General features: G+C 42.0%; 1 protein-coding gene across 11 annotated transcripts in view; it reads right to left on the bottom strand.

The window, feature by feature from the left end:
* Positions 1-3,260: 3,260 nt before the first annotated feature.
* The window catches only part of ABCC8 (ATP binding cassette subfamily C member 8), a 138,113-nt gene continuing 119,658 nt past the window's right edge, over positions 3,261-21,715 (bottom strand). For 7 of the 11 annotated variants that reach the window (XM_074954916.1, XM_074954914.1, XM_074954921.1 and 4 more), the window contains 10 exons: positions 15,851-15,964; positions 15,032-15,152; positions 14,761-14,891; positions 13,904-13,982; positions 11,138-11,246; positions 9,593-9,696; positions 6,841-6,974; positions 5,029-5,091; positions 4,674-4,736; positions 3,261-3,432 (listed from right to left, as the gene is read on the bottom strand). In XM_074954916.1, coding sequence (XP_074811017.1) covers positions 3,295-3,432; positions 4,674-4,736; positions 5,029-5,091; positions 6,841-6,974; positions 9,593-9,696; positions 11,138-11,246; positions 13,904-13,982; positions 14,761-14,891; positions 15,032-15,152; positions 15,851-15,964 — 1,056 coding nt within the window. In that variant the 3' untranslated portion in view covers positions 3,261-3,294. Of the gene's footprint in view, positions 3,433-4,673; positions 4,737-5,028; positions 5,092-6,840; positions 6,975-9,592; positions 9,697-11,137; positions 11,247-13,903; positions 13,983-14,760; positions 14,892-15,031; positions 15,153-15,850; positions 15,965-19,048; positions 19,657-21,034; positions 21,390-21,715 lie in introns of those variants that run through there. The other 4 variants (XM_074954922.1, XM_074954918.1, XR_012639854.1 and 1 more) reach the window with 4 other exon arrangements.

Here is a 21,715-nt window from a genome sequence, read left to right as displayed (position 1 = left end):
CACAAACAGTCTTCAGGTTTTCCTGCTCCTCACTGAGGCACTGGGAAGAGAATAACTAGTGCATGAAAAATGTCCCATGATAAATTTGAGGTCGCTGGTTGCAGAAAACAATCTTTTGAAAATGACAGTCTAGTGCACTACCCCATCTGGACTTCCCCAGGCATGCCTGATTTTCCAAATTCTATGAATCCCTAACCGGGGAAGAAGATGACAAGGATGTGCAGCAGAAGTCACCTGAAAGACAATACCAGAATAACATTGACTGCAGCCTTCTACTGACTCATTTACGTTGAGAATGTTTAGAAGTTGGTGTATTCTCAAAAGACTGCTTCTTTAGATCAGGGAATAGGAGTGAGGATGGGTAGTTGTCTAGCAATTAAATAAATAGTAGGTTGATTACAGTAGGTGTCAGCGCCCTTGATAAAGGATAGTCCATATGCATATATCACTTATTGATAAAAGTCACAGCGAACTGGAGAGACAATGTGATAGTGAGTTGAACACATGGAGGGCTTGGAGACAATGAACTATATTTTACACCTGGCTTTTCCACTCACTTGTGTTAGGCAGGTAACAGCCTTTCTGAGCCTCAGTTACCCATCTTTATGAGAGGCATAATAGATGTTTACCTGCTTCACATGGATGTTGTGAGGATTAACTAACATTTGGAAATAGTGTGCATTATGTATTGTTATTTTATCACAAGTCTGGCCTGCCTCCATGAAGGGGGTGGCTGAGAGCACTGGAACAATCTCAGCACTTTAATAGGAAAACTGTAGTGGTTATATGGCCTTTTAAAAACTCAAGGGTCTTTATCATTAGTATGATGAATAGTACCTGAACAGGCTTATCTAGCCCAAAGTCCCCCTCCTCATAGGTGGCTGGCAATCCTATGGATTTGCCCAACTGTTCCAAGTCTTGTTACTGGGCAGCATAGCAGTGGTGAATTGAAACTTGTGATGTGGGCTGCTACTTCAGCAAAGCAGGTGAAACAAATAAGATGCATCCATGGAATTTATAAACTAAAACCACCCCTCCCTGCCTGGGGGATGTTTTAATTCCCCATCTGAATGGCAATTATAGGGCTACACAGTCTCTCAGAACTTAGTTCAGGCACTCACCGATCTGCCAACACTTTGGTTTTCCCCTGTAAACTGGGGGTTTCTGACCCTTTTACCAGAAAAAACTGTCAGTCTAGGAAGAAATCTCCTCTGATTGGCTGTCCTGCCCACTCCTAAAGCAGTCAGCCCTTCTGCTTCCCAGCTAGATTATGATTTCTACCATCCCATCCCAGCAGGTGATGACCTTGCTTTGGTTATTATACACTCCTTCATCACCACCTATCTGGACTATAGCAATGAAGTGTACATGGGCATGAAGCCATCAGCTTTTGGGAAACCCCAACTAGCATCAAACATTGTAGCACGTCTCCTCAGCAACACTGGCTACTGCAAGCACCAAAACCAAAACCTTGCCAAAACTAAACACTGCACTGCATACACAGTTCTCTGTTGGGTGAGAGAATGAGATAAAGAACAAACCACACATGTCAGATGTCAGTCACACCACTTAATGCATTACTGTAGCGTACTCAGGTACTACTGTGATGAGAACAGAATGAGAACTTATGTAGAATAGACTAGAAAAATGGAGTGATGGGAGCTGGGGTTTTAGTTCATGCCCCTCTCTAATCAATAGAGTGTTAATGATAGCAAACGGGGAACATCAGCAAAGCACATGATCTCCCAGAAGATACATACATCCAATACATCTCTTGAATGTATTTAGAAGGGAGCAAGAGAAAAGGAATTCTATTCTCTAACTATCCTGAGCTCACTCCATCTATTCGTGTCAGTAAAGAGATGGTTTCAAGGTCTTTCAGATCTCATCTTGCTAATTAATAACACCAGAGATGAGGCTGAATCTCAAAATTCAGATCTAGACTTCAAACATCCAGAAGTTTGGGCCCATGGTTTTGCTTTGACCCATTATGGGAACAGGGGTGGCAGAAGGGCTGGGAGTGAAGCTCTGAAGTTTGGATCAAAATGCTGGGCAGATTCTGAACTTCTCCAGTGTTTGGGAGGGGTCTTTGTATTGAAGATTTTGTCCACATTTCTAGATAGTACAGCTCAATAAAGGCTTAAATTAGCTTGAGTGATAATAAGGAACACGGGCAGTGACTAAGGATGCTCACTGGATGCAATGTAGTAAAGAGGAAGCCAAGGGGACATGATCAGCATCAACAGATAACAGTGTACTGTATAAAGAAAGAAAGGAAATTATTAACAGCCTCAGAGAGTGGTAGGCGAAGGAGATCAATACTTTAGAAAAAAACCTTTGATGCACCTCTTACCTGCTGCTGTCTAGGCTAGTACTTTGTGGTATACAGAATAGGGATAAACTTAGCATCACCTATGACATAAAGGTCCAGTTACAAGAGTGAATTTACTGTACAAAATATCATTGTGGGGGTGTATTGGATAACCAGATCCTGAGAAAGAATGCAGGTGTAACTACTTCCCTCCATGAATTATAGATCTCAAGCGTCCCTCCACACACAAACTGTGAGACACCAGCAGTTTTATTGCTTTCAACCATTTTTACTGTACTGTTGCATATTTTTTTGATATTTTCTGCTGAGCACGTATCCCACCCTGATCTTTGTGATGGTAGAGAAGGCGCCGTATTGAAATTGCATTGTTTCAGTGTACATTACAGATAGGAAAATATTTTCACAAGGGCTCCACGCATGAACACTTGATATCTTAAGGCTGCAATGTATCTCTTTCTCTCCCCAATTCACTTTAGTCTCCAGAACTATTACTTAATAGGAAGTTGCAATTGCAACTTTTGAGACCAAGTAGTTATTTTTGTAAATATGGAGAGAGAGCAATTTCCTTCGAGTTGCACCTGCTATTCTCAGAAAAAAAAAATGCAGTAATGAAATATTATCAGCAGAGGTTTCATTGTTAGTAATAAAACAAACCCTGTGCCAGTTGTTCATATTTGCTGTACATTGTGCCACGTTTCAGAAATGTATTTATCTCAAATCACCCAATTCACTAGTCCTTAGTACCGAAATAATCCAGCAAACAAAAAGGAAAGGCACATGGATAATTCATTAACAATTAACAAAGTTAACATTAACAGTTAACAAAGACCCACTCAGGTTATTTCAAGAATGGAAAAACTCAGTCTTTTATTATGAAATAATCAATATTTTATTTACAGGTAATTTACATAATTAGAAAATGAGTAATACAATTGCACTTTGAAAGGCTTCATTTTATCCTATTATTTATCGGCTTGTACAAAAGAAGCAAACACACTCTCTTCTTGCTCCAGCAGAACCTCAGGCTTATCATACTCCAGAATAACCCCTCTCTTCATTACAATGACTAAATCTGCATTCAGAATAGTGTGTACCCTGTGCTGAAAAGTAAACAGATGAAATACAAGTTCAGTGTATTGAATATAACTGTGCAAGATAAGACAGAAATCAAAAATTCTAGAAATCAGTATTCCTATCAAAGTTCAAGCTTGATGGAGACGTCTTAATCCAATTTAGTGAAATCTCATTATTATGCCAATTATGTAGATATATATTTAGGCCCCAATCCTGAAACTGGCTCCATGGGCATGGATCCCTATACCCATGCATAGTCAATGAAGTCAATGGAGCTCTGTGCAAGCCCGGGAATCTGCACGCATGGTGTCACGTGCAGGGTCAGAGCTACAGATGCACTTTTACAGTATTTTGATATTGCTAAATATGGATTAGACAAATATAGCCCTTTTCCTACAATTTAACACTTCATCTTTATTAAGATGACTGTGTTTCTAAAACAAATGCAGCTGCTGAGATTACATTTACAACTGGGGCTGTAATAAACTGGGTTTATTTAAAAATATTTATGTATGAATTGTGTATTTTAAAACCTGTTTTAGAACCCAGAGGCTAAATGTGCACGCACTGGCCACTTTAATAAAAAGACAAACAAAACCAAAAAACCCTCCCTCCACACATTCCCAAACAAACAAAATAAGGAACTCAAATGCAAAAAACTCAGTGCAACACTACCTAAAAATTTTAATGAAGAGAAGTCATGAAATTCTAAATTATGATTCCTGCAGCAATTGTATATTAGACATTCAATGTGTATAAAATAACACTGTGTACACTAATACGTAATATTACATACATGCAAGAAGGTCAAGTTATGAGTCCTACAGTAACTCTAACTATGAATTTCCTGACTTTTGTTTGCATAAAATGTCAATTATAATATAGTTTTAACATTTTAAAAAATATACAGTAACCTCTTATTTCATTGCCCAAAGACACATTTATCTTTAGAAAATAAAGGAGTGAAAGATATTTATTAATAATGACATGACTGTCAAGTACATTTCTTTGGTTCAGTTCAAATCTTCTCTTTATTAACTAATTCTAGTTATTACTGTTTAAAATAATTATCTAATCATTTTAAAATACATTGACTAATAAATCTGATTATGTTTAACAATAAAACCAAATAATATTTTGAAAACTGCTAAAACGCTTATTTGTTTAACTTATCCAACAGCAAAGCATTATCCAACAGCAAAGCTATGTTGTTATTTTTGTTCTTCTTAAATTAAAGTATCATGGCTTAATAAGGGCCAAATCTTACTCTCAGATAGGCATGTACAATTTCCATTGAAGATAGTGGAGTTACACCACGGTTGAACTTGGCCTAAAATGAATAAGTCAGAGAAAGTACACAATATCCTTATATGTGGTCCTTTAAAGTCAATGATAATTACTATTGTGGAGCACATTTCAGGATTACGCATTAAATATTTAAAATACAAATATATGAACTACTTTCCAAATGGTTTAAATGGAAAATAAATGTATTTTAAATTAAATAAGTGCCATATTAGAAAGCAATAGACTAGAGAAATCAGAAAAATTAACAAGGTACCTGATGCATTGTTTTACATTTGCTTGTTTGCATTTGAAGAAGCCACATAGAGTGTACTTACTGCTATGGTTACCACAGTACGGTCAGCAAACGCCGTCATTACAACCTTCTGAAGAATGTTCTCCTACATAAAGGAACAACAATTATTATTTTTTAAATAACAGATTCTTCAGTGATGGGCATAACAATAAAAACAAGTGTCAAACAATTAATACTAAGTTTTTTTTATACCTGTAAAGATATGAGAAATTAACAGTATGCTAAATTAGGGTATTCTAGAATGATCATCCAGAATGGGCCTAATTCTGTGAGGTACTGAGCAATGTTCCTTCTAATTTTTGACAGGCTGTGTGCACAAAACATTTCTTCTGTGCAAATTTTTGACAGGCCGTGTGCGCAAAAAATGTCTTCTGTGCAAATTGTTGTGCTTCTGTGCAAATTTTTGTGCGTGTGGTGTTTGGCTGTGTGTGCGGGGTTTAGGATCTGTGTGCGTGCGCACACGTGCACAGCTTAGAGGGAACAGTGGTACTGAGCAACCTCAACTTACTGAATTTTGATACTACTACGTAGTTAGCTCTTACATAGCACTTTTCCTTTGCAGACCCTAAAGCACTTTACAAAGAAGGGTGCACATCACTATGTCTGTTTTAAAGTTGCGGACTACATTTTAAATCATGTTGTTGCAAAGGAATATTCACTTTGCTGCCAATCCCGCTCCATTCTGGCATTCTTTCTGTCCTGCGGAAAGCATGGAACGTTACGACATACTCGATACAGTTGACAGCACTGGAGGTGCATTTTGCTAGATGTACCTGGCCGGTACAACAGCAGAGGAGGTCGTTAAGACAGTCTTAAAATACTCAGCTGTCCTCAGAGAGTGTTCACCCATTGCTGTTTATGAATGTATTGGTGCGTTCCAAGCTCAGCAAGGCAAGATCGTTAGAATAGTTATCTTCATATTATCTGTGCCCAAGGTACAAGTGCCCCAATGAATGGACTGCTTGCTTAATACGTCAACATTCACAATGTGTTTTAACTGGTCTGTGGGTAACTGCTAACTTGGCCCTCAGCACCACAGTCTCAAGGCTTGACACAGCAGTAACTTACACCAACCGGTACTAAAGATATTTAGCTACTATAATAAACCACTGCAATAATATTCTGCACTTATGTAGTGTCTTCCTTCTGAGGATCTCAACATAACTTATGACAGCCTTTGATAACAGAGTTTATTGAAACTGGGAACAAAGCAACTTAGAATATTCTATTGTATTTGGCTAAGACCAGCCAGGACAGTACTAGTGTGCAGTTTATCCTCTACTAGGGACTCTAGCTTGCACCTGCAGGAGGATAGATGCAATGATCTAACAGGTCTTTTTTATTTCTTATTTATTTACTTGACCTTACTTTCAACCCCCTGCAGGGCGAAAACTTTTTCATCACGTGTCCTCTCCATCATGCTGAAGAATTCACCAAGAAACTTGCTATGCTTGGCTAGTACAAGTTGGAGGAAGCATAACATTACCAGCCAAGTTTGTCCTCAACTGACCACCATAGCTAAGCCTCTGAAGACTTATTTACTTTAGGAAACTGAACTGTCAATAAAAAAAACATTTGCATCAATGCTTCAATTTAGTATATAGTGAGGGACTATCAAGATAGGTTTGTCAGACTAGTTAACAGTGACTCTCATATATGGGTCAATGTCTATGATGGGGCCAGCTTGTAAACACACTTGCAAGGAAACTTGTGTTCACACATTATTAAGTAGAATTATTTTACCTAAGTTTCATCTCTGGTTACTAACGATTGCGTAGCTACCCTCTCTGAAAAATCATGTGCCATATAAAAAAACTTGAAACTCCGAACTCACCGTTGCCATGTCAATAGATGCTGTGGCTTCATCCATGATGAAGATACTTGTCTTCCGCACAAATGCCCGTGCTAAGCAGAACAGCTGCCTTTGCCCCTGGCTAAAATTTTCTCCACCTTCTGTGACTATGGCATCTGGACAACAAAAGTAATATTTAGGCTGTTGCGGGGGTGGGGAGCACAGAGAGCATGCTGACAAAGTAAGATCTCATACTTATGTTAAGAATTTTTAAGATAATAATTTATAAGTCTTAAGTTGCTGGTGCCCAGTTTTGCCACTTTTACTCACATTGGGTAGTAACAGTGGTTTCAGCAGGATTACTCATGAAGTAAGTTACTATTCCTCATGAGGATGGCAGAACAGGACATAGTTATTTTCAAAATGGATGTATCTTATGCACAGAAATGAAAACCCAAAGTCCATAACACACATAGTTAAATGTAATTCTTCATATAAATAAAAATGGGCATAGTGTTCTGACATGTTGTCTGAAGGAACAGCATGAAAAGAACTATGCAAAGTAAATAAGAAACTGAAATACCATAGGGAACCCTCCCCTCCAACATATTTTGATGTACATCAAATGCAAAGGGGAGAAACTAATATATGAAATGTGTCTTCCTGTTTTATAAACCTGCTACAATGCCGGTGTGTAAATTAAAGCACTCTAACCTCATTTGTTGATATATGTCTCTTGCAAATCAGACAACAATCCCTGGAAGATCTCCCTTCTACAAATTTGGTTGAGCGTATCATTTTATCTAGCTTACCCCAATGCTGAATACCTTCTGTATGTACACATTAAATTGAGGAAAAGGAAACACACTGTTAAAAATGAGACTGACTTCAAAGGAACTTGTCAGAACAACTAGTTGTTATAAGCTATTTTAAAGGGAGTTGTATCTTTACAATGCTGCCTTCTTGAAAGAAAACAACTTTACGTGAGGCAGCACCGACTGCTTGTGGGCCCAACCCTGCAGTCCCTACTCAGGCAAAATCCTACTGGAATCAAAAAGAGCTTTGTCTGAATAAGGTCAGCAGGATCAGACTCCTCGTGCACTAAAAGAAAGGTACAGCAGGTGTCATGCAGCATAAAAAGTGACAATAAAAGACAGGTAATATGCATTTTCCAAGAGCAGATTGATTTGAAATCACAAATGTATCCCTTGTAACATTGCACATTTGGGTACTGCTAGTTACCTGGGATGTCCTCAATAGAGATTAAAGTCATTGGGATTTTGAACAGTTTGGAACTATGCTCCATGACTGCGCAGTCAGCTGCTGGTTGTGATTAGGAATGCGTTAGGCATACCACGGGTGATTAGGCTACCGAAAATTCACGTTCAGGAATTTTTTTTTTCTTTCAAAAATGGATAGGGCTAGTATTGATAAATGCATAAAGAAGGGAAAAGTTTTGCTCTCACTAACTTCAGTGAGGTAGAACAGGGGTAACCAAGAGCAGGAGGTAGCTCATAATACCATTATTGTTGTTTGTTGAGCTTGGACAGTGTGCTCAGCCTTGTGCAGAGCACAGAGTATCAGATAGTCCCTGTCACAAGGAGCTTACAATGCTGTGTTTGTAATTTATTGTGCATTTCATACTTGATTTTATTTTATTAAAAACAGCTGTCTGGATCAGTTTGTGCAGTACATTTCATTTAGCACACAATACCTGTTTCATTTGCCTATTCTAAGATTCATTTTATGTGTCTGAGTACTGCGCTCAAGTACTTAAATGCATTTGCAATAGTGAAAGTAGCTTACAAGAAATGCTGGAATTCTAAAGAAGACCTAACCACCCCACAGAAGTCCAAGGGCATTGCTCTTTCAAGGGAAAAAAATAATCTGGGGAAATGCTGCCTTCTGGTGCATATTAGAACACAGGGCAGCACTCACAAACAATTCCATGAATATCAACATTATTTTAACATGTTTATGTGACAGATTGTATCTCTCTCTTTAGTATATCTATTCTCAGTACCACTCCAACCATGCAGTATTCTTTGAATCTGTAACATAGGTGGGTTGCTGGACTTATTTCATTTCCTGAAACAGGGTTTTTCTTTGATTTTGTGTGTGGATTGGGGCATTATATCCCAATGCCAGCTTATATGTCCATCTTTTTTTTCCATCCCACAAGACAATAATTTTCTCTAATTTATTTTATATTTCCATTTTCAAGCTCCTTAATATCTCAATTACCTTTATACCTGTTTGCATACACTTGACTTATTAGCCACAGTCAGTGGTGTACTATTACATTTTTAGTAAGGCATACAAATCCACACTTGCTTGCAGGGCGTGACCTTGCACACACTATGCTGTGTGGAAGATGCCATTTTGTTATACAAAACTGTGTACTTCATGTGCGTTTGGGGGCCGGAAGGAATTGTCCCACAGACACAGCTGGTCAGGGCTTTTGTATTCTTGTAGAACTTATTTCTGGGGCATGCAATGCATGCATTATATACGTAGACGGTATGCCACTGGCCACAGGACCAGAGACCAAGAGTGAAAATCTGGCCTTACTGAAGTCAATGGGAGTTTTGCTATGGGTAAAACAGAAGAGGGAGTTGGATGGGACCCAGCACATTTATCTGACTTCATACAGGGCCCCACAAAACCTTGGGCCAGCCTACCTGATCCGAAGTTGCTTCAGTAAGAGCCATTTTGCTATAAGTTACTAACTAAATGTTAAATAGAAATGAATTTAACACTGAAAGCATTTTCCCAAAGAAAAGAGAAGTATTACCTAGACCCCCTGGTAGTGCTTTCACCACATGTTTGAGTTGTGCTATTTCCAAGGCTTCCCACAGCATGCTGTCTGTGCATTTCTTTTCTGGGTCCAAGTTAAACCTATGATTCAATACAGTTAAAAGTTAACTACGAACATCAAATTCACCCATGCACCTTTATAGTTGTGTGGTTAAAAACAAACACACACATAATTATATATATATGGATTAAACACTTTGGGCCTGATTCTGATCTCACATCAGTCCAAGTCAGGAATAACTCCATGGAAGTCAGTAGATTTGCTCTGAATTTACACCAGTGAAACTAAGATCAGAATATGATCCTTCGAATCCAACATGGCCCCCTTTTAGTTTTTACAGTACCAGTTTGTGGTACACAGAATGATCAGCATCATGCTGAATTATGAAACACAAACGGGCATCACCACAGCAGAACAGTAGCTATAAATTACTCAGTAGTTGTTATCAACCACTCTGAATGCATCCTTAGTCTATTATTACTCAAAATAGGCAGCGACAAGTGCTAATGTCCTTCATGTCATATCATGTTGCTTAAAATAAAACAAGGCTCATTCATTTTATTCAGGAATAAAAGACTCACAGCAGCAAATGTGATCTTTGATTTACTTTTTACTGCTAGTGTACATGAGGTGAATGTCCAGTGTTGGCCTAAATAAAATCTTGACTAAGTAAACAAACAAAACAAATATATACTGCCATTTTATCTTCTGATATAAATGATTCATGACCTATTCAAGCAAGTACTGCTTGAAGTCTCATGGAATCAATAGGCAAATTGCAGCAGTTTCTAAGTCATTATAAATGAAACTCCACTCTAATTACTTTAATGCCCAAATTAGCCTATGTAGGCAATATAAAACTGTTTATTGAGGGTCAGATTGTCCCCTTTTGTGGAAAACGTCATAGGAGGGGATGGCATTTGTTGGAAACTCTGTGAAATTCTCTTCTCTGAGTTTCCATTTCATCTTCCCCACATAGGAAAGAGTTTTGAACCTCATGGAGGAGGGAATGGGGCAAGGTCCTGGAAACCTAACAGAGCACTAAGCTCCAAATCAACAGAACCTGTACTCCATTTACATGGCTTCTCTGGTTCCCTTCCAGTCTCCTTTGTTATGTGCCATGGCTGTCGTCCCCCTCACCTACATCTTCCCCACTTCACCTCTAAAGGGCTGGTGAATGCCAGTCTCACAATCTCCTGAGCTGACTTCGGCTGGCAAACCCACTGGATCCTGAGGGTAGCAGGTCACAGACAGTGACTAGTCCCAGGCCCCACCTTAAGGAGAACCCCTCCCACACTGTGGAGCACTGACCAGGTGCAGTTGTTCTAGAAGGGCTCCCCGGGGTCTGAAGAGGATGTGGGGAGGAGCACACAGAGAAGACAATGCTCCCCTCTTTTAATTAAAGGTAGTGGAGCATGAGGCCTTTTAAATGCATTGTTTGCTGGGGCTCTCTCTGTGAAAATCATAATCTGTGATAACACAAACCCTAGCTGTTTCTTGTTGTTTCTGCTTTATGCTTACCGGATTGTACCGCTGAACAAAATAGGATCTTGGAGAATGATGGACAGCCTGGATCTTAGCGTCTGTAAAGGGAGCTTTGCAATGTCTATGCCATCAATGATAATCCTCCCTATTCAAAAGAACATTGAGAGTCTGCTAGATTGTTCATCACATCATGTAGCTAGCAGCCAACAACACAACTTGATTTTAGTTTGCATGATATTACAGAGAAGCATGCAAGACTAACCCATGGGCTACATATTACTTTATTCACCAGTGAAACGAGTTACTGATAAGCAGCGAGTGCAATTCCCTTGAGACTAAATCACGGAAGATGCCTGTTACATTTTATGAATATAGTATGTCCCATCTGGTTGTTTGTTGGTTATTGTGTGGTTTGCTATATGATTACAAGGGGTCAATTCAAGAAGAGGTTAGGCACACAGGAAAGGGGACAATAGCTTCAGACTGCCCTATTTACTATACTTAAAGGACAATGCTGGTGTCAATCACTTTGAAGTTTTACATCCAGCTATGCTGATGAGTTCAACAGTCTGGCTTGGTAAGTGGGGGTGGGGCGTGGGGGGACTACAGCCAGCAAAATGGAATAAAGAACTTTTAGGAAGGATGAAGTCCCTGAAGCACAGGGGGTGAGAGTGCTGGGGAACAGACTGAAACCCCATCCCCTGACCTCTAGGGTTTCAGTTTGGTCCCCAGCACTCTCTGGGATGTTTAGGTCAAGCTCTGCCTACCTAAGCTTTAGGTCAGGTAGGTATGTGTATACACCTTTTATTGTGTTAAGCTCCCTTTTCTCTTGTTGTGCTTTGTTCCTGTGATTAAACAATGCTTTGTTTAGAAAAGGCTGTAGTGGGTTACTGTATATACCACTGGTCAGGGCTCGCAAAAGGAAGACTTGCAGGTAGCTGAACCCAGTCAGACCTGCTGAACAATCACAGTTGGTAATTGGGTTATTGTAGCCTTGGGCCCACTCTGAAAGTGGGAGAGCCAGGGGATTCCACTCCAGAAGAGGCAAAAGCCTAGCACCTGGAGGGATGCACACAGAAAGACCTGGAAGGGGTCAGAGAGGACACTAGCCCTGAACAATGAGAAGAGCCACACAAATAATTATATATTTAATTTTCAGGATGTCTAATAACCCAGAATAAATGATCAGATGTTGATTTAGTGCAAGGTCATAAAGATACCTGAGAACATAGCTAAGGTGCATTTGTTAAGAAGGGCAAGTGCAGGGCGAAACTTCTTCCCTTCAGGTCTCTAAGGTTCACACTCTGTATGCCGTCCATGAGTTGTCCATGCCCCAAGCCACAGAGGGATCCAATTCTATTCTGTTCTAGTCAGGTTCCTGTAGCCCCTCCATCACAACCATATGCAAGTGCCTTCCAGAAGTGCATTAAGTGATGTGACTAACCTCTATCATGAGTGGTTCTTTCTTTCTTTCTTCCTCCCTCCCTCTCCTCTCCTCCCCATGTGAAAATGTCATGAAAAGTTTGTTTGTGACATTCTAGAGCAGGGCATAGAGGATGAGGACTGTGCTCCTCAAGCTTTAGCACTTGCCCTCCAGATCTTCCTGTGCCCTCTAGGCTTCCTGCCCTGCTTGATTTGCTCTGGCAAGTGTTAGTCAGAGGGGATGGCTGTGCAGGAATTGTATGTGGATAGGCCAACCAGAAATGGACTGCAAATGAATGGTGCTTCTACAGAAGAACATACCCATATTTTGCTGAGAAGTGAACAGAGATTTTGGCCCTAAGAATATTCACAGGGAGATAGCCCACCTCCTCTGAATGGCAGCTAATATGCACTTGCAGCTTAGGGGGACGAAAGTTCTTTTCACTAGCATGACATAGGGGGTGTATGAGGACTACTCCATTGTGCCTGTATTCAGAGTAACAGGCAAATGAACATTATTTCCAGATGAGTTGAAATAGAGACATCTAACTCAGACTGGTGCACATGACAATTCCCCAAGTAGCCTCTGTGCTCATAGTAGACCCAGGAGGTACTATTTGCTATTCTTACACATCAGCCCTGGAAATACTGCTTCACAAAGGAGATCATAGCATTGTGCAGTGATGGGAAGGGATTTTGAGATGGAAGTAATCACCTGTTTGGACACAGCGTGGGTAGCAAAAGCTCCAGGTTATCCTTGGAGCCCTGAACAATTCTGTCCTTGGAGTAACCTGCACTATAGCATATCTTTTCAACCCTCCCTGCCACTGATAAATACTATGCTTGTTGGTTTGTGCTGGAGACAGAAATATGCTGCCTCTGCACCTTTGCCTACCCCTTTAATGCGTGCTGGTAAACGCTTAAGAAAAATGACATGCAAGTCTACTTCTGGAAATAACTGTAATTAAAGGCTCAATCCTGCTCTCTCTGAAGTCAATAGGAATTTTGCTATTGACTTCAAAAGAAGCAGGTTCAGGCCCTATAGGAAATCAATATTGAGACAGAATATGGATTTTTTTTTTAAAAAAAAATACACATTTGAAGTCTTTTTCTGTTTTTAATGGAAACACTTGCCTGAGGCTGCTGATGGCGTTAGAAAACACTGATCACATTGAATGAGATTTTATATTGACCTGGGTTATCAATATGGCAGAAGCTGACAAAAGACAGATGGTCCCTTACTTGGAATAAGCCCAGCAACAATGCCTCGCACAGTTTTACCGTCTTTGTAATTCACGACTGCTAGGGTCAGATGAACAAGGTTCAAAGTTGCTTCCCCAGGGATCTAACCATGACAGGAGGGAACAGCTGTGAGCCTACCTTCAAAGGTGTCAACCATTCTGAAAAAGGCGAGAGAGAAGGAGGATTTCCCACTGCCAGTTCTGCCACAGATTCCAATCTACAACACAGAAACAAGACGAGTAGAACATTAAATGAGTAGGAAGGAGAAGTATCTGTACAGGGCATTTGTAACAAACATCTTGGGGTGAAATTCCGGCCCCGTCTGAAGTCAATGACAAAACTGAATTCTCTTCAGCAGAGGCCACATTTTCGCCCTTCTGTCTTTTAAAAGAGAAATTGACATTCAGGGTTAGATTTTGGCTGGCCCTCCATGGGGATGCTAGGGAACAGTGGGTCACAGGGAGTCCTTCTGGAGCACAAGGAGGGTTGGCTAGTGCTGCCAGCAAAGCTTAGAACCCCAGAGGGGGTGTGTCTGGGTGGGAGAGTCCATTGTACGATGGGACACTGACACACAAGATTAAGGAGATGAAAGAAGATTGAGGGGAAAGGGACAAGTGGGGAGACATGACCAATGAAGGGATGGGGTAGGGGAGCCATTTGGGAATGATAGAGTGTATATCTCACATTGCAAGTGTCAGTGTCCCTTATTTTGGGGCCCTATGTCCCACAGCGGAGCACCAGAAGATTAAGCAGCACTGTACATCACTGTAACGGTACACATTTTTGAAGGCATCAGAGCAAAACTGTAAAGAAACCGGTATAAGGGATCAGGACTGGAGTATATTATTTTGGAGGAAGAAAAACTTGGTGGAGGAAAAACTTTGGAAATCATTAATAAAAAATAGCTCAGTATGTTCTCACCACTCTGTGGTTTCTATTACAAGCTGGTCTGACCGGGGAAAGAGTCATTTCTCAAATCATCTCCGCTTTTTTACCTTTTGCCCTGGAGAGATGTGAGCACTGACGTGCTTTAGGACTGGCTTTAGGTTGCTGTCATACCGGACACTCAGGTTCTGTATTTGGATCTCACCTCTGTCAGGCCAGTTCTGAGGAATCTGTGAAGGAGCTGTACCCGGAGCATAAAAACCCACTTGTGATCAATTCATCAATTCATTAAATGCTCTAATAAGTTATTTATGGCAATTCACTGTGAATCATTAAATATTTAACGAGTTGTTTTCTGCAGCGATACTATACCACACTCACAAAGGAGCCCTTCATAATTTTCAGCTTCTGTTTTTAGAAGGCCATTGATCCTTTTCACTGCTCCCAGCTGGATCTCCATATCAGCCAGGTTACGAACCATCCAGTTCAGGTAATTAGACACCTGAAATAATATAAATAAATAAATTTCACTTTTTGCTAATATGAAATACTGGAAAAGAAACAGCATAACACTATTAGGCCACCAAGCAACTTCCATTCCTCCAAGACAGCTTTTCAACTGTTTCGGTGAAGTTTATTCAGAGTACAAAGTCTTAATAAGCTGGACCACTGAATGAAACATTTGGTGCACATTAACACAGTGGTAAGACTGGTTGCAAGTTAAATATTCTAGTCATGGTGCTCTGGTATTATGGTGCTGCATGCCAATATTCAAAAAGAAAATAAAAGCTAAGAGAGAGAGAGAGAGAGAGAGAGAGAGAGATAACTTTTTTTTTTTTTTTTTTTTTTTTTTTTTTACAGAAAAGCCTGAATATCTAGAATGAGAGACTGCAGCATAATGGTGAGTAAATTAGTGATCTAGTAATACTACTTTTCAATTAGTATGAATGATAACATTTTGATATATTTATTAATAACTGCAATATATATTACTTACATGGGATTTAAGAACTCAGAAAAGAATATGCTTAACAAACATATCACCCACGCAACGTGAATTGAAGTTAATGTACTATTTCAGTGTTTTTACAGCTTCCCAATAAGGATGTGTAAACAGCACCTTCTGTCCTTCCCATCTTTGTGTCCTGAAGAAGGCAGTGTGTGTGTGTGGGAAGCCACTCAATGCATGATTTAACTTACCATAAGAGCATAGGTTAGTCCTAAACCCACAAGTCCTGAAGAGAGCTGATTGTACAAGGAATTGGTAATAGAAGTCACAGCTGCTATGAGAACCACACACGCTCCAATGTACTCCTGAAGGAATATGAATAAGCTCCATCACTATATCTATATATATAACACACACACACACACACACACACACAGAGAGAGAGAGACACACACACACACACCATGCAAATGTTTCGGTAAGTTCAGTTTGAAACAATAAACCCTTTATATGGCTAAGACTGAAACACATGCAGAAGATTTTAAATAATCTGTGGATAGAGATGGCCGTTTAACCCCCATTTTTGTTGCAGTGTCCCATGACTCCTCTCTTACTTCTTGATATTGTCGGTTGTATCCACTGTTGTGTCCCCATCCCATCTTAAATTAGGCTCGGTCTACATGTAATTTTTGTACCAATATAACTATTTCAGTTAGGTGTGTGATGTTTTACTGAAATAGTTATACTGATACAATGCCTAGTATAGATTCAGTTATACCCATAATATAAAGGTGCCATACATTAGAATAGCTTATTCCCTACATTTACAGGAATAAGCTATACTTGAAAAACTGTGTCCACACTAGAGGTTATGGAACTGGTATAGTTAAAGTGGTACAATTTTTGCATACAGATAAAAACTTTAGAATGGGAAGTCAGTGGGGCAGGGACTGGCCTCCTCTATGGCCACATCTATGCTGGCAACTGGACAAAGGTACAAGGCTGTGTGTACACTTGCCCACATAACCCACACCTGCACAGTGTCCAAATATGCTGTGCTGGACACGGGTGTATACGCTGAACCTGGGAATACCCATGTCCACACAGCTTTTTTTGGGTAGGCAAGGTTAGCACTAGTATTTCAGGGGCAATATCCCAAGGCTCTATGAGTCACAGGATACATTCTAGGATCTGCCTTGCTGTGTGTTGGTGGGACTGCAGATGCCTTCACACATTTGGTGATGGGAGCTCCCACTCACCCCTCTCCTGCCCAACTGGTGGAAGACATGGCACAAGTGACCGATGGTACCCTGCTCCTTCTTGTGAGACAAATGAGAGTGCATTGCAATACAGGACCGGTGACAATTTTGGGTGAAAGGATTCGGACCTCTCTCACAAGCCAAAGAATGGTGGCCTGGATGGAGAGTAATCCACTGTTGCCCCATGACACAGAGGACTACCAGCATTGCAACTGTAAGTCCATGGGAGGCCACCACTTCTGGACCAGGAGAATCAGCACCGTGTGGTGGGATTACATAGTGTTGGAAACTTGAGATGATGACCAGTGGCCACAGAACTTCAGGATGAGGAAGCCAACATTCATGGAGCTCCATGAAGAGCTGGCCCCAACCCTACAGTGGGAGAACACAAGGGTTTGGAGACCCATCCCAGTGCAGGAGCAGATGGCTATAGCCCTCTGGAAGCTGGCAACATCAGACAGCTATCAGCCAGTGCCAAACCACTGTGAGGGTTGTGGTGGTGCAGGTTTGTGAAACCATCCATGCACTCATCTACCCACATGTGGTTGCCATCACCAAAGTTCCAGAAATTATAGTGGGGTCCCAGAGAATGGCCACGTGCAATTTGGAAACACCATCAATGGCACCCACATCCCCATACTTTGCCCACTGAAAGGCACAAGTGAGTACTTCAGTTGAAAAGGTTACTACTCACTCGTTCTTAAAGGCTTAGAGGACCACAAAAGCAAATTCCTGAATGCTGTCCAACACATAGGACAGGCCATGACACTGAGTACTGAGGAGATTGGGATTGTACTTGAAGGGGGAGGAAGGGACTTTATTCCCCAGAAGCAATGTGGTTCTCTTTGCCCACAGTTATTCTGGGGGACCCCCACATACTCGCTCCCACACCGCCTAATGAAACCCTAGCCCAGCTTTAAGCACCTGCCAAAATGGAGATTCAACTTCAAACTAAACAGCTGCAGGATGATAGTGGAGAACACCTTTGAATGGCTGAAGGCTTGTTGATGATGCTTATGCTCTTGGTTGGAGCCCAGTGTAGCCAACACCGTCTGCATTATTGTGGCATGCTGTGCCCTTCATAACATTTGTGAGATTAAAGGTGAGTACTTTAGGACAGACTGTGTACAGGACAAGATGGGCTTGCAAAACCTTTACGGAGCAGCTTGATCCAGTGAATGTTCATACTGGTGCTGGACCACAGTGGGCCAGGGAAACCAAGGATGCAATTTGTGCCTACATTATGGATGAATGGGCGGGCAGGTAGGTAACTGCAGCCTGGTCCCAAACAAAGTGCCACACCCCATGCATCTACTGTAAAAATAAAAGAGGGAACATTCCCATTCACTTGTGTTTCAACACAGGTTTTTTACCCTCCCACTGACTGTCATTAGCCGATTGTTTAGGTAATGACTCATTACAGGTAACTGGGGCAGGGCACCTCCGCAGGTATAGCACCTTCTGGTCTGTGATTGGCCTGCAGATGGTATCTGGCCAGATAAATTGCTCTTACACTTATTGTTCTTTCATTTTGTGTTAATGTTCACAACTGTTAGCCAGACCACAGTTCAGGTGGATTACTCAGTGTCTGAAGGACCTTGAGGACAGTTGATGAAGCGGGTGGGAGGGGCTTTTACATCTCATTTCTGGTGACTGTGATTGTGTGGGGATTTACCCACCTTCTCTTCCTCCCCACTCCCCTGGCCCAAGTTAATAAAATTACTTGTTATTTCCATGCACACTGCTCTTCCAACATGTCTCCAGCTTACTTATATTCACATATACCAGGACAGGGAGAGTTTTGGGGGGTGGGGGTGGTTCTGGGAGGGTCAGACTGGACTTTGCAGTTTTCTACCCCGGAGAGTTATATGACTCAAAGCACTGACTGATAGAGCCCAAAACTGAAAGGGAAAAAACACTGTATCTTTACCAAAGCCCAAATGACAGGTCCACACACAAGTAAAAGAAACTAACATTTATTGAAACTAGTACATGTAGCATAACTCTGAACATTTTTTTAAAAGAACTGTGAATGAAAATGGAATGGATCAGACTTCCTGAAGAATGTTAAAACTTTATTCCCTATGGCCCCATCTTCCTGGCCCTGATCTTCCCCTACTTTGTACAAGGAGGGGGAATGTCTTTAAAACATTCAGGGGGGCGAGGGGGGAAGGGATGTCTCCCGAATGGGGTTTGGGGGCTAGACACACGCTGGCCTTCAGGCAGTCTTGGGCTCATTGTTTCCCTCCTCCACGGTCACAGAACTTCCCCGGGAGGGGTTTTGGGTGCCAGTACAGAGTATTGGGCCTGGAGTCTTGCAGCCTCCCACCCCCATCACAGAGGGTGGGGTTTGGGTCCCCTAACTCAGCAGCATGGTGGGCTGCAGGTGCAGGAGGAGTAGTAGCTGGAGGAGGAGGTGCCAGTTTATGGATACTGGCACAGCTACTGCGGCAGGCAGGACCTGAATCCATTCCACCTCCCCTTATATCAGAGACTCCAAAAGGGCGTGCTCCCAGTCCCCTTGGGCAACTCCCATCCCCTGTACCATGTGTCCTCCTCCAGGAACCAGATCATTAATGACTCCTGCCTTTGGAAAAAACGTTCCTCCCACTCCATAGACTGTTGCTCCAGCCCAATAGCCCATTCCTCTCTTGCCCTTAAAGTCAAACTTCTCCTGGCTCCTTCTGTCGACCCCAATGAGCACATCATCCAGTGTCATCCTTTGTCTGCCCCTACTGCCCTGGGCTGCTGCTCCTGGATTCCAGGCAGAATGGGTTCACTCTTCTCAGACGAAGGTCCTGCCAAGTCAATCACAAGAGCAGCACTATACTTCATCTTTCCTTGGAAAGCAGGGAAGAAATCCCCCCACATAACATAACATAACACTGCTGTGGGAGGTCACAATAGTGATACTTCTCAGCATTTCAGGAACATGATTGTTTTAGTATCCTTGATTCTCAGACAACTTTTGCCGCCCCCAAGAAAGGAGCACCTGCTGAAAATGGCAGTTAGCATCAACTAATGGTTTTTAAAAAATTAATGTCTTAAAGCATATGATTGGGCTGGTGGGGGCATTTATTTCTGGGGCAGTAGTAACTGTTCTTAATTCCTTCTTTTAAGGCTGGCCCTCGACTGGAGAACCTAGTAGTTTTAAAATTACCAGACTGGAAAGGGGAGATAGATTTCTAGTCCCGTGGTGGGGATCTGCCAATCTGTGACAGAGAGATGTTTGTGCTACTTGTCATCCTATTGGTATCACTGAACAGGAGGGTTTGGTGAACTCTGAAGGTGGGCCAAGCACATTTGTGCTGCTTTTGAACTTTAAGAAACCATTTGGAGTTTCTGCTGCACCAGAAATTTTTTTGACCTATGCTTACAGGACTGGGAGACAATCTGAATGGAAACAGACTACAGTCCAAGATATCAGACTGAGCCTGCTTGGAGGGGGAGAAGCAAACCACTGCAAATGCCCACCCATCTCCAAGCCAGGAAATCATTTCCCTTTATCCAACAAAGAGGGGAGAAAGGAACAGGGAAAGAAAGAGGGACATCGCACCTGTACTGTGTTCCCTGAACTTCTTGATCAAGGCTGCAAACCAATGACCTCCCTACTGCAAAGTGAAACTGGATTGTTTGTGCAGCCACCAGCACAGATCCCAGACTCTTTCTCCCGGCTTATGGAGCACAGCACTGAGGGGGGAGAGGCAGGACACCAGCGCAGGGTAGTGTTCGAAAACATTTATACTGCGACAGAGGGCTGCTGTTGTGTTCCTCAGAGAAGCAAAGGCTCCCCTTCTCTTTTCCTGTACATAACCGATCCTGATACTACACCAAAGCCCAGTTCTGCACAGCTTCCATGTGTTTGTTGTGCAACTGCGGGGAGGGATTATTGTAGTGAAAGTTTGCAATCTTGAAAGGAGCTATAACTCTGGAGAACCATTCATCTAGTACAAAATGTCCTGTCCCCACAGCTGGATCTTTCCACCCCCTCCGTCTTTGTCAGCCTGTTGGCCAATAAACTCACATACCCAGGGGCAATAGGTTAGTTCACGAATAATCCGCTCTATAGCTTCTGCAAAAAAGCTTTGTAGTGGTTTATGGTTGTTCAATAAAATGGTGAATTTACAGTTGTATCTTGGTTGGGGACCATCTGGGTGAGGGTGGGGTTTAACTTACCAGCCTCAGGTTCTAGTTGCTGCTGAGTAGAGAGGTTCTCCTCTTGCTCATCAGGAGGGGCTTGCTGAGCCATCTTCTCCTTGCAGGCGTGCAGGATGACATGCTCTTCTTTCTCCAAGGCCTCCTCCTCTGCAGTCCCCACCATCTCCACACCATGGCCTTCATCACCATCCCATCAGCTGATGAGGCTGGTGGGGGTTGAGGAGGGAGTCGTGCATCACCACAGGCTCAGTAGCGGGAGCCTGGGAGAACATTTGGTTCAGCTCCTTGAAGGATAGGCAGATTGGAGGACTTCTCCTGGAGCGACTGGTGGAGTCTTTTGCCTTCTGATACCAGAGCCTCAGGTGCTTTATTCCTTCCTGGGAGTGGGCCAGAGTACAGTGAATGCCCACCTGCACCAGCCTCTCTGAAACTTTCAGTTACAGGTGTAAGATCCTGATGCTGTGGGAGATGTTGTGGAAAATGGTGAACTCTGACCACACATTTATTGGGACCTGGGTGTGGTTGGCTGACTGGGCGGCAGCTCGTGGAACATGTTCACTTGTACTGATGAAGAGAGTCCAGTGGAAAACTGTTGTGAAGGGGTCAGTGCAGCTCACTGCTACCGGTGAGAACGAGGAGGCAGGGACCTTTATCGATTTGGATAAGGGTCAGGCAGGAAAGGGTTCAGTACATTGTGGG

Source organism: Natator depressus, chromosome 6 (assembly GCF_965152275.1).
Source record: "Natator depressus isolate rNatDep1 chromosome 6, rNatDep2.hap1, whole genome shotgun sequence".
Lineage (NCBI taxonomy): Eukaryota > Metazoa > Chordata > Testudines > Cheloniidae > Natator > Natator depressus.
The sequence above is the reverse complement of the archived record's forward strand: the minus strand, read 5'-3'. Positions and strand labels throughout refer to the sequence as shown.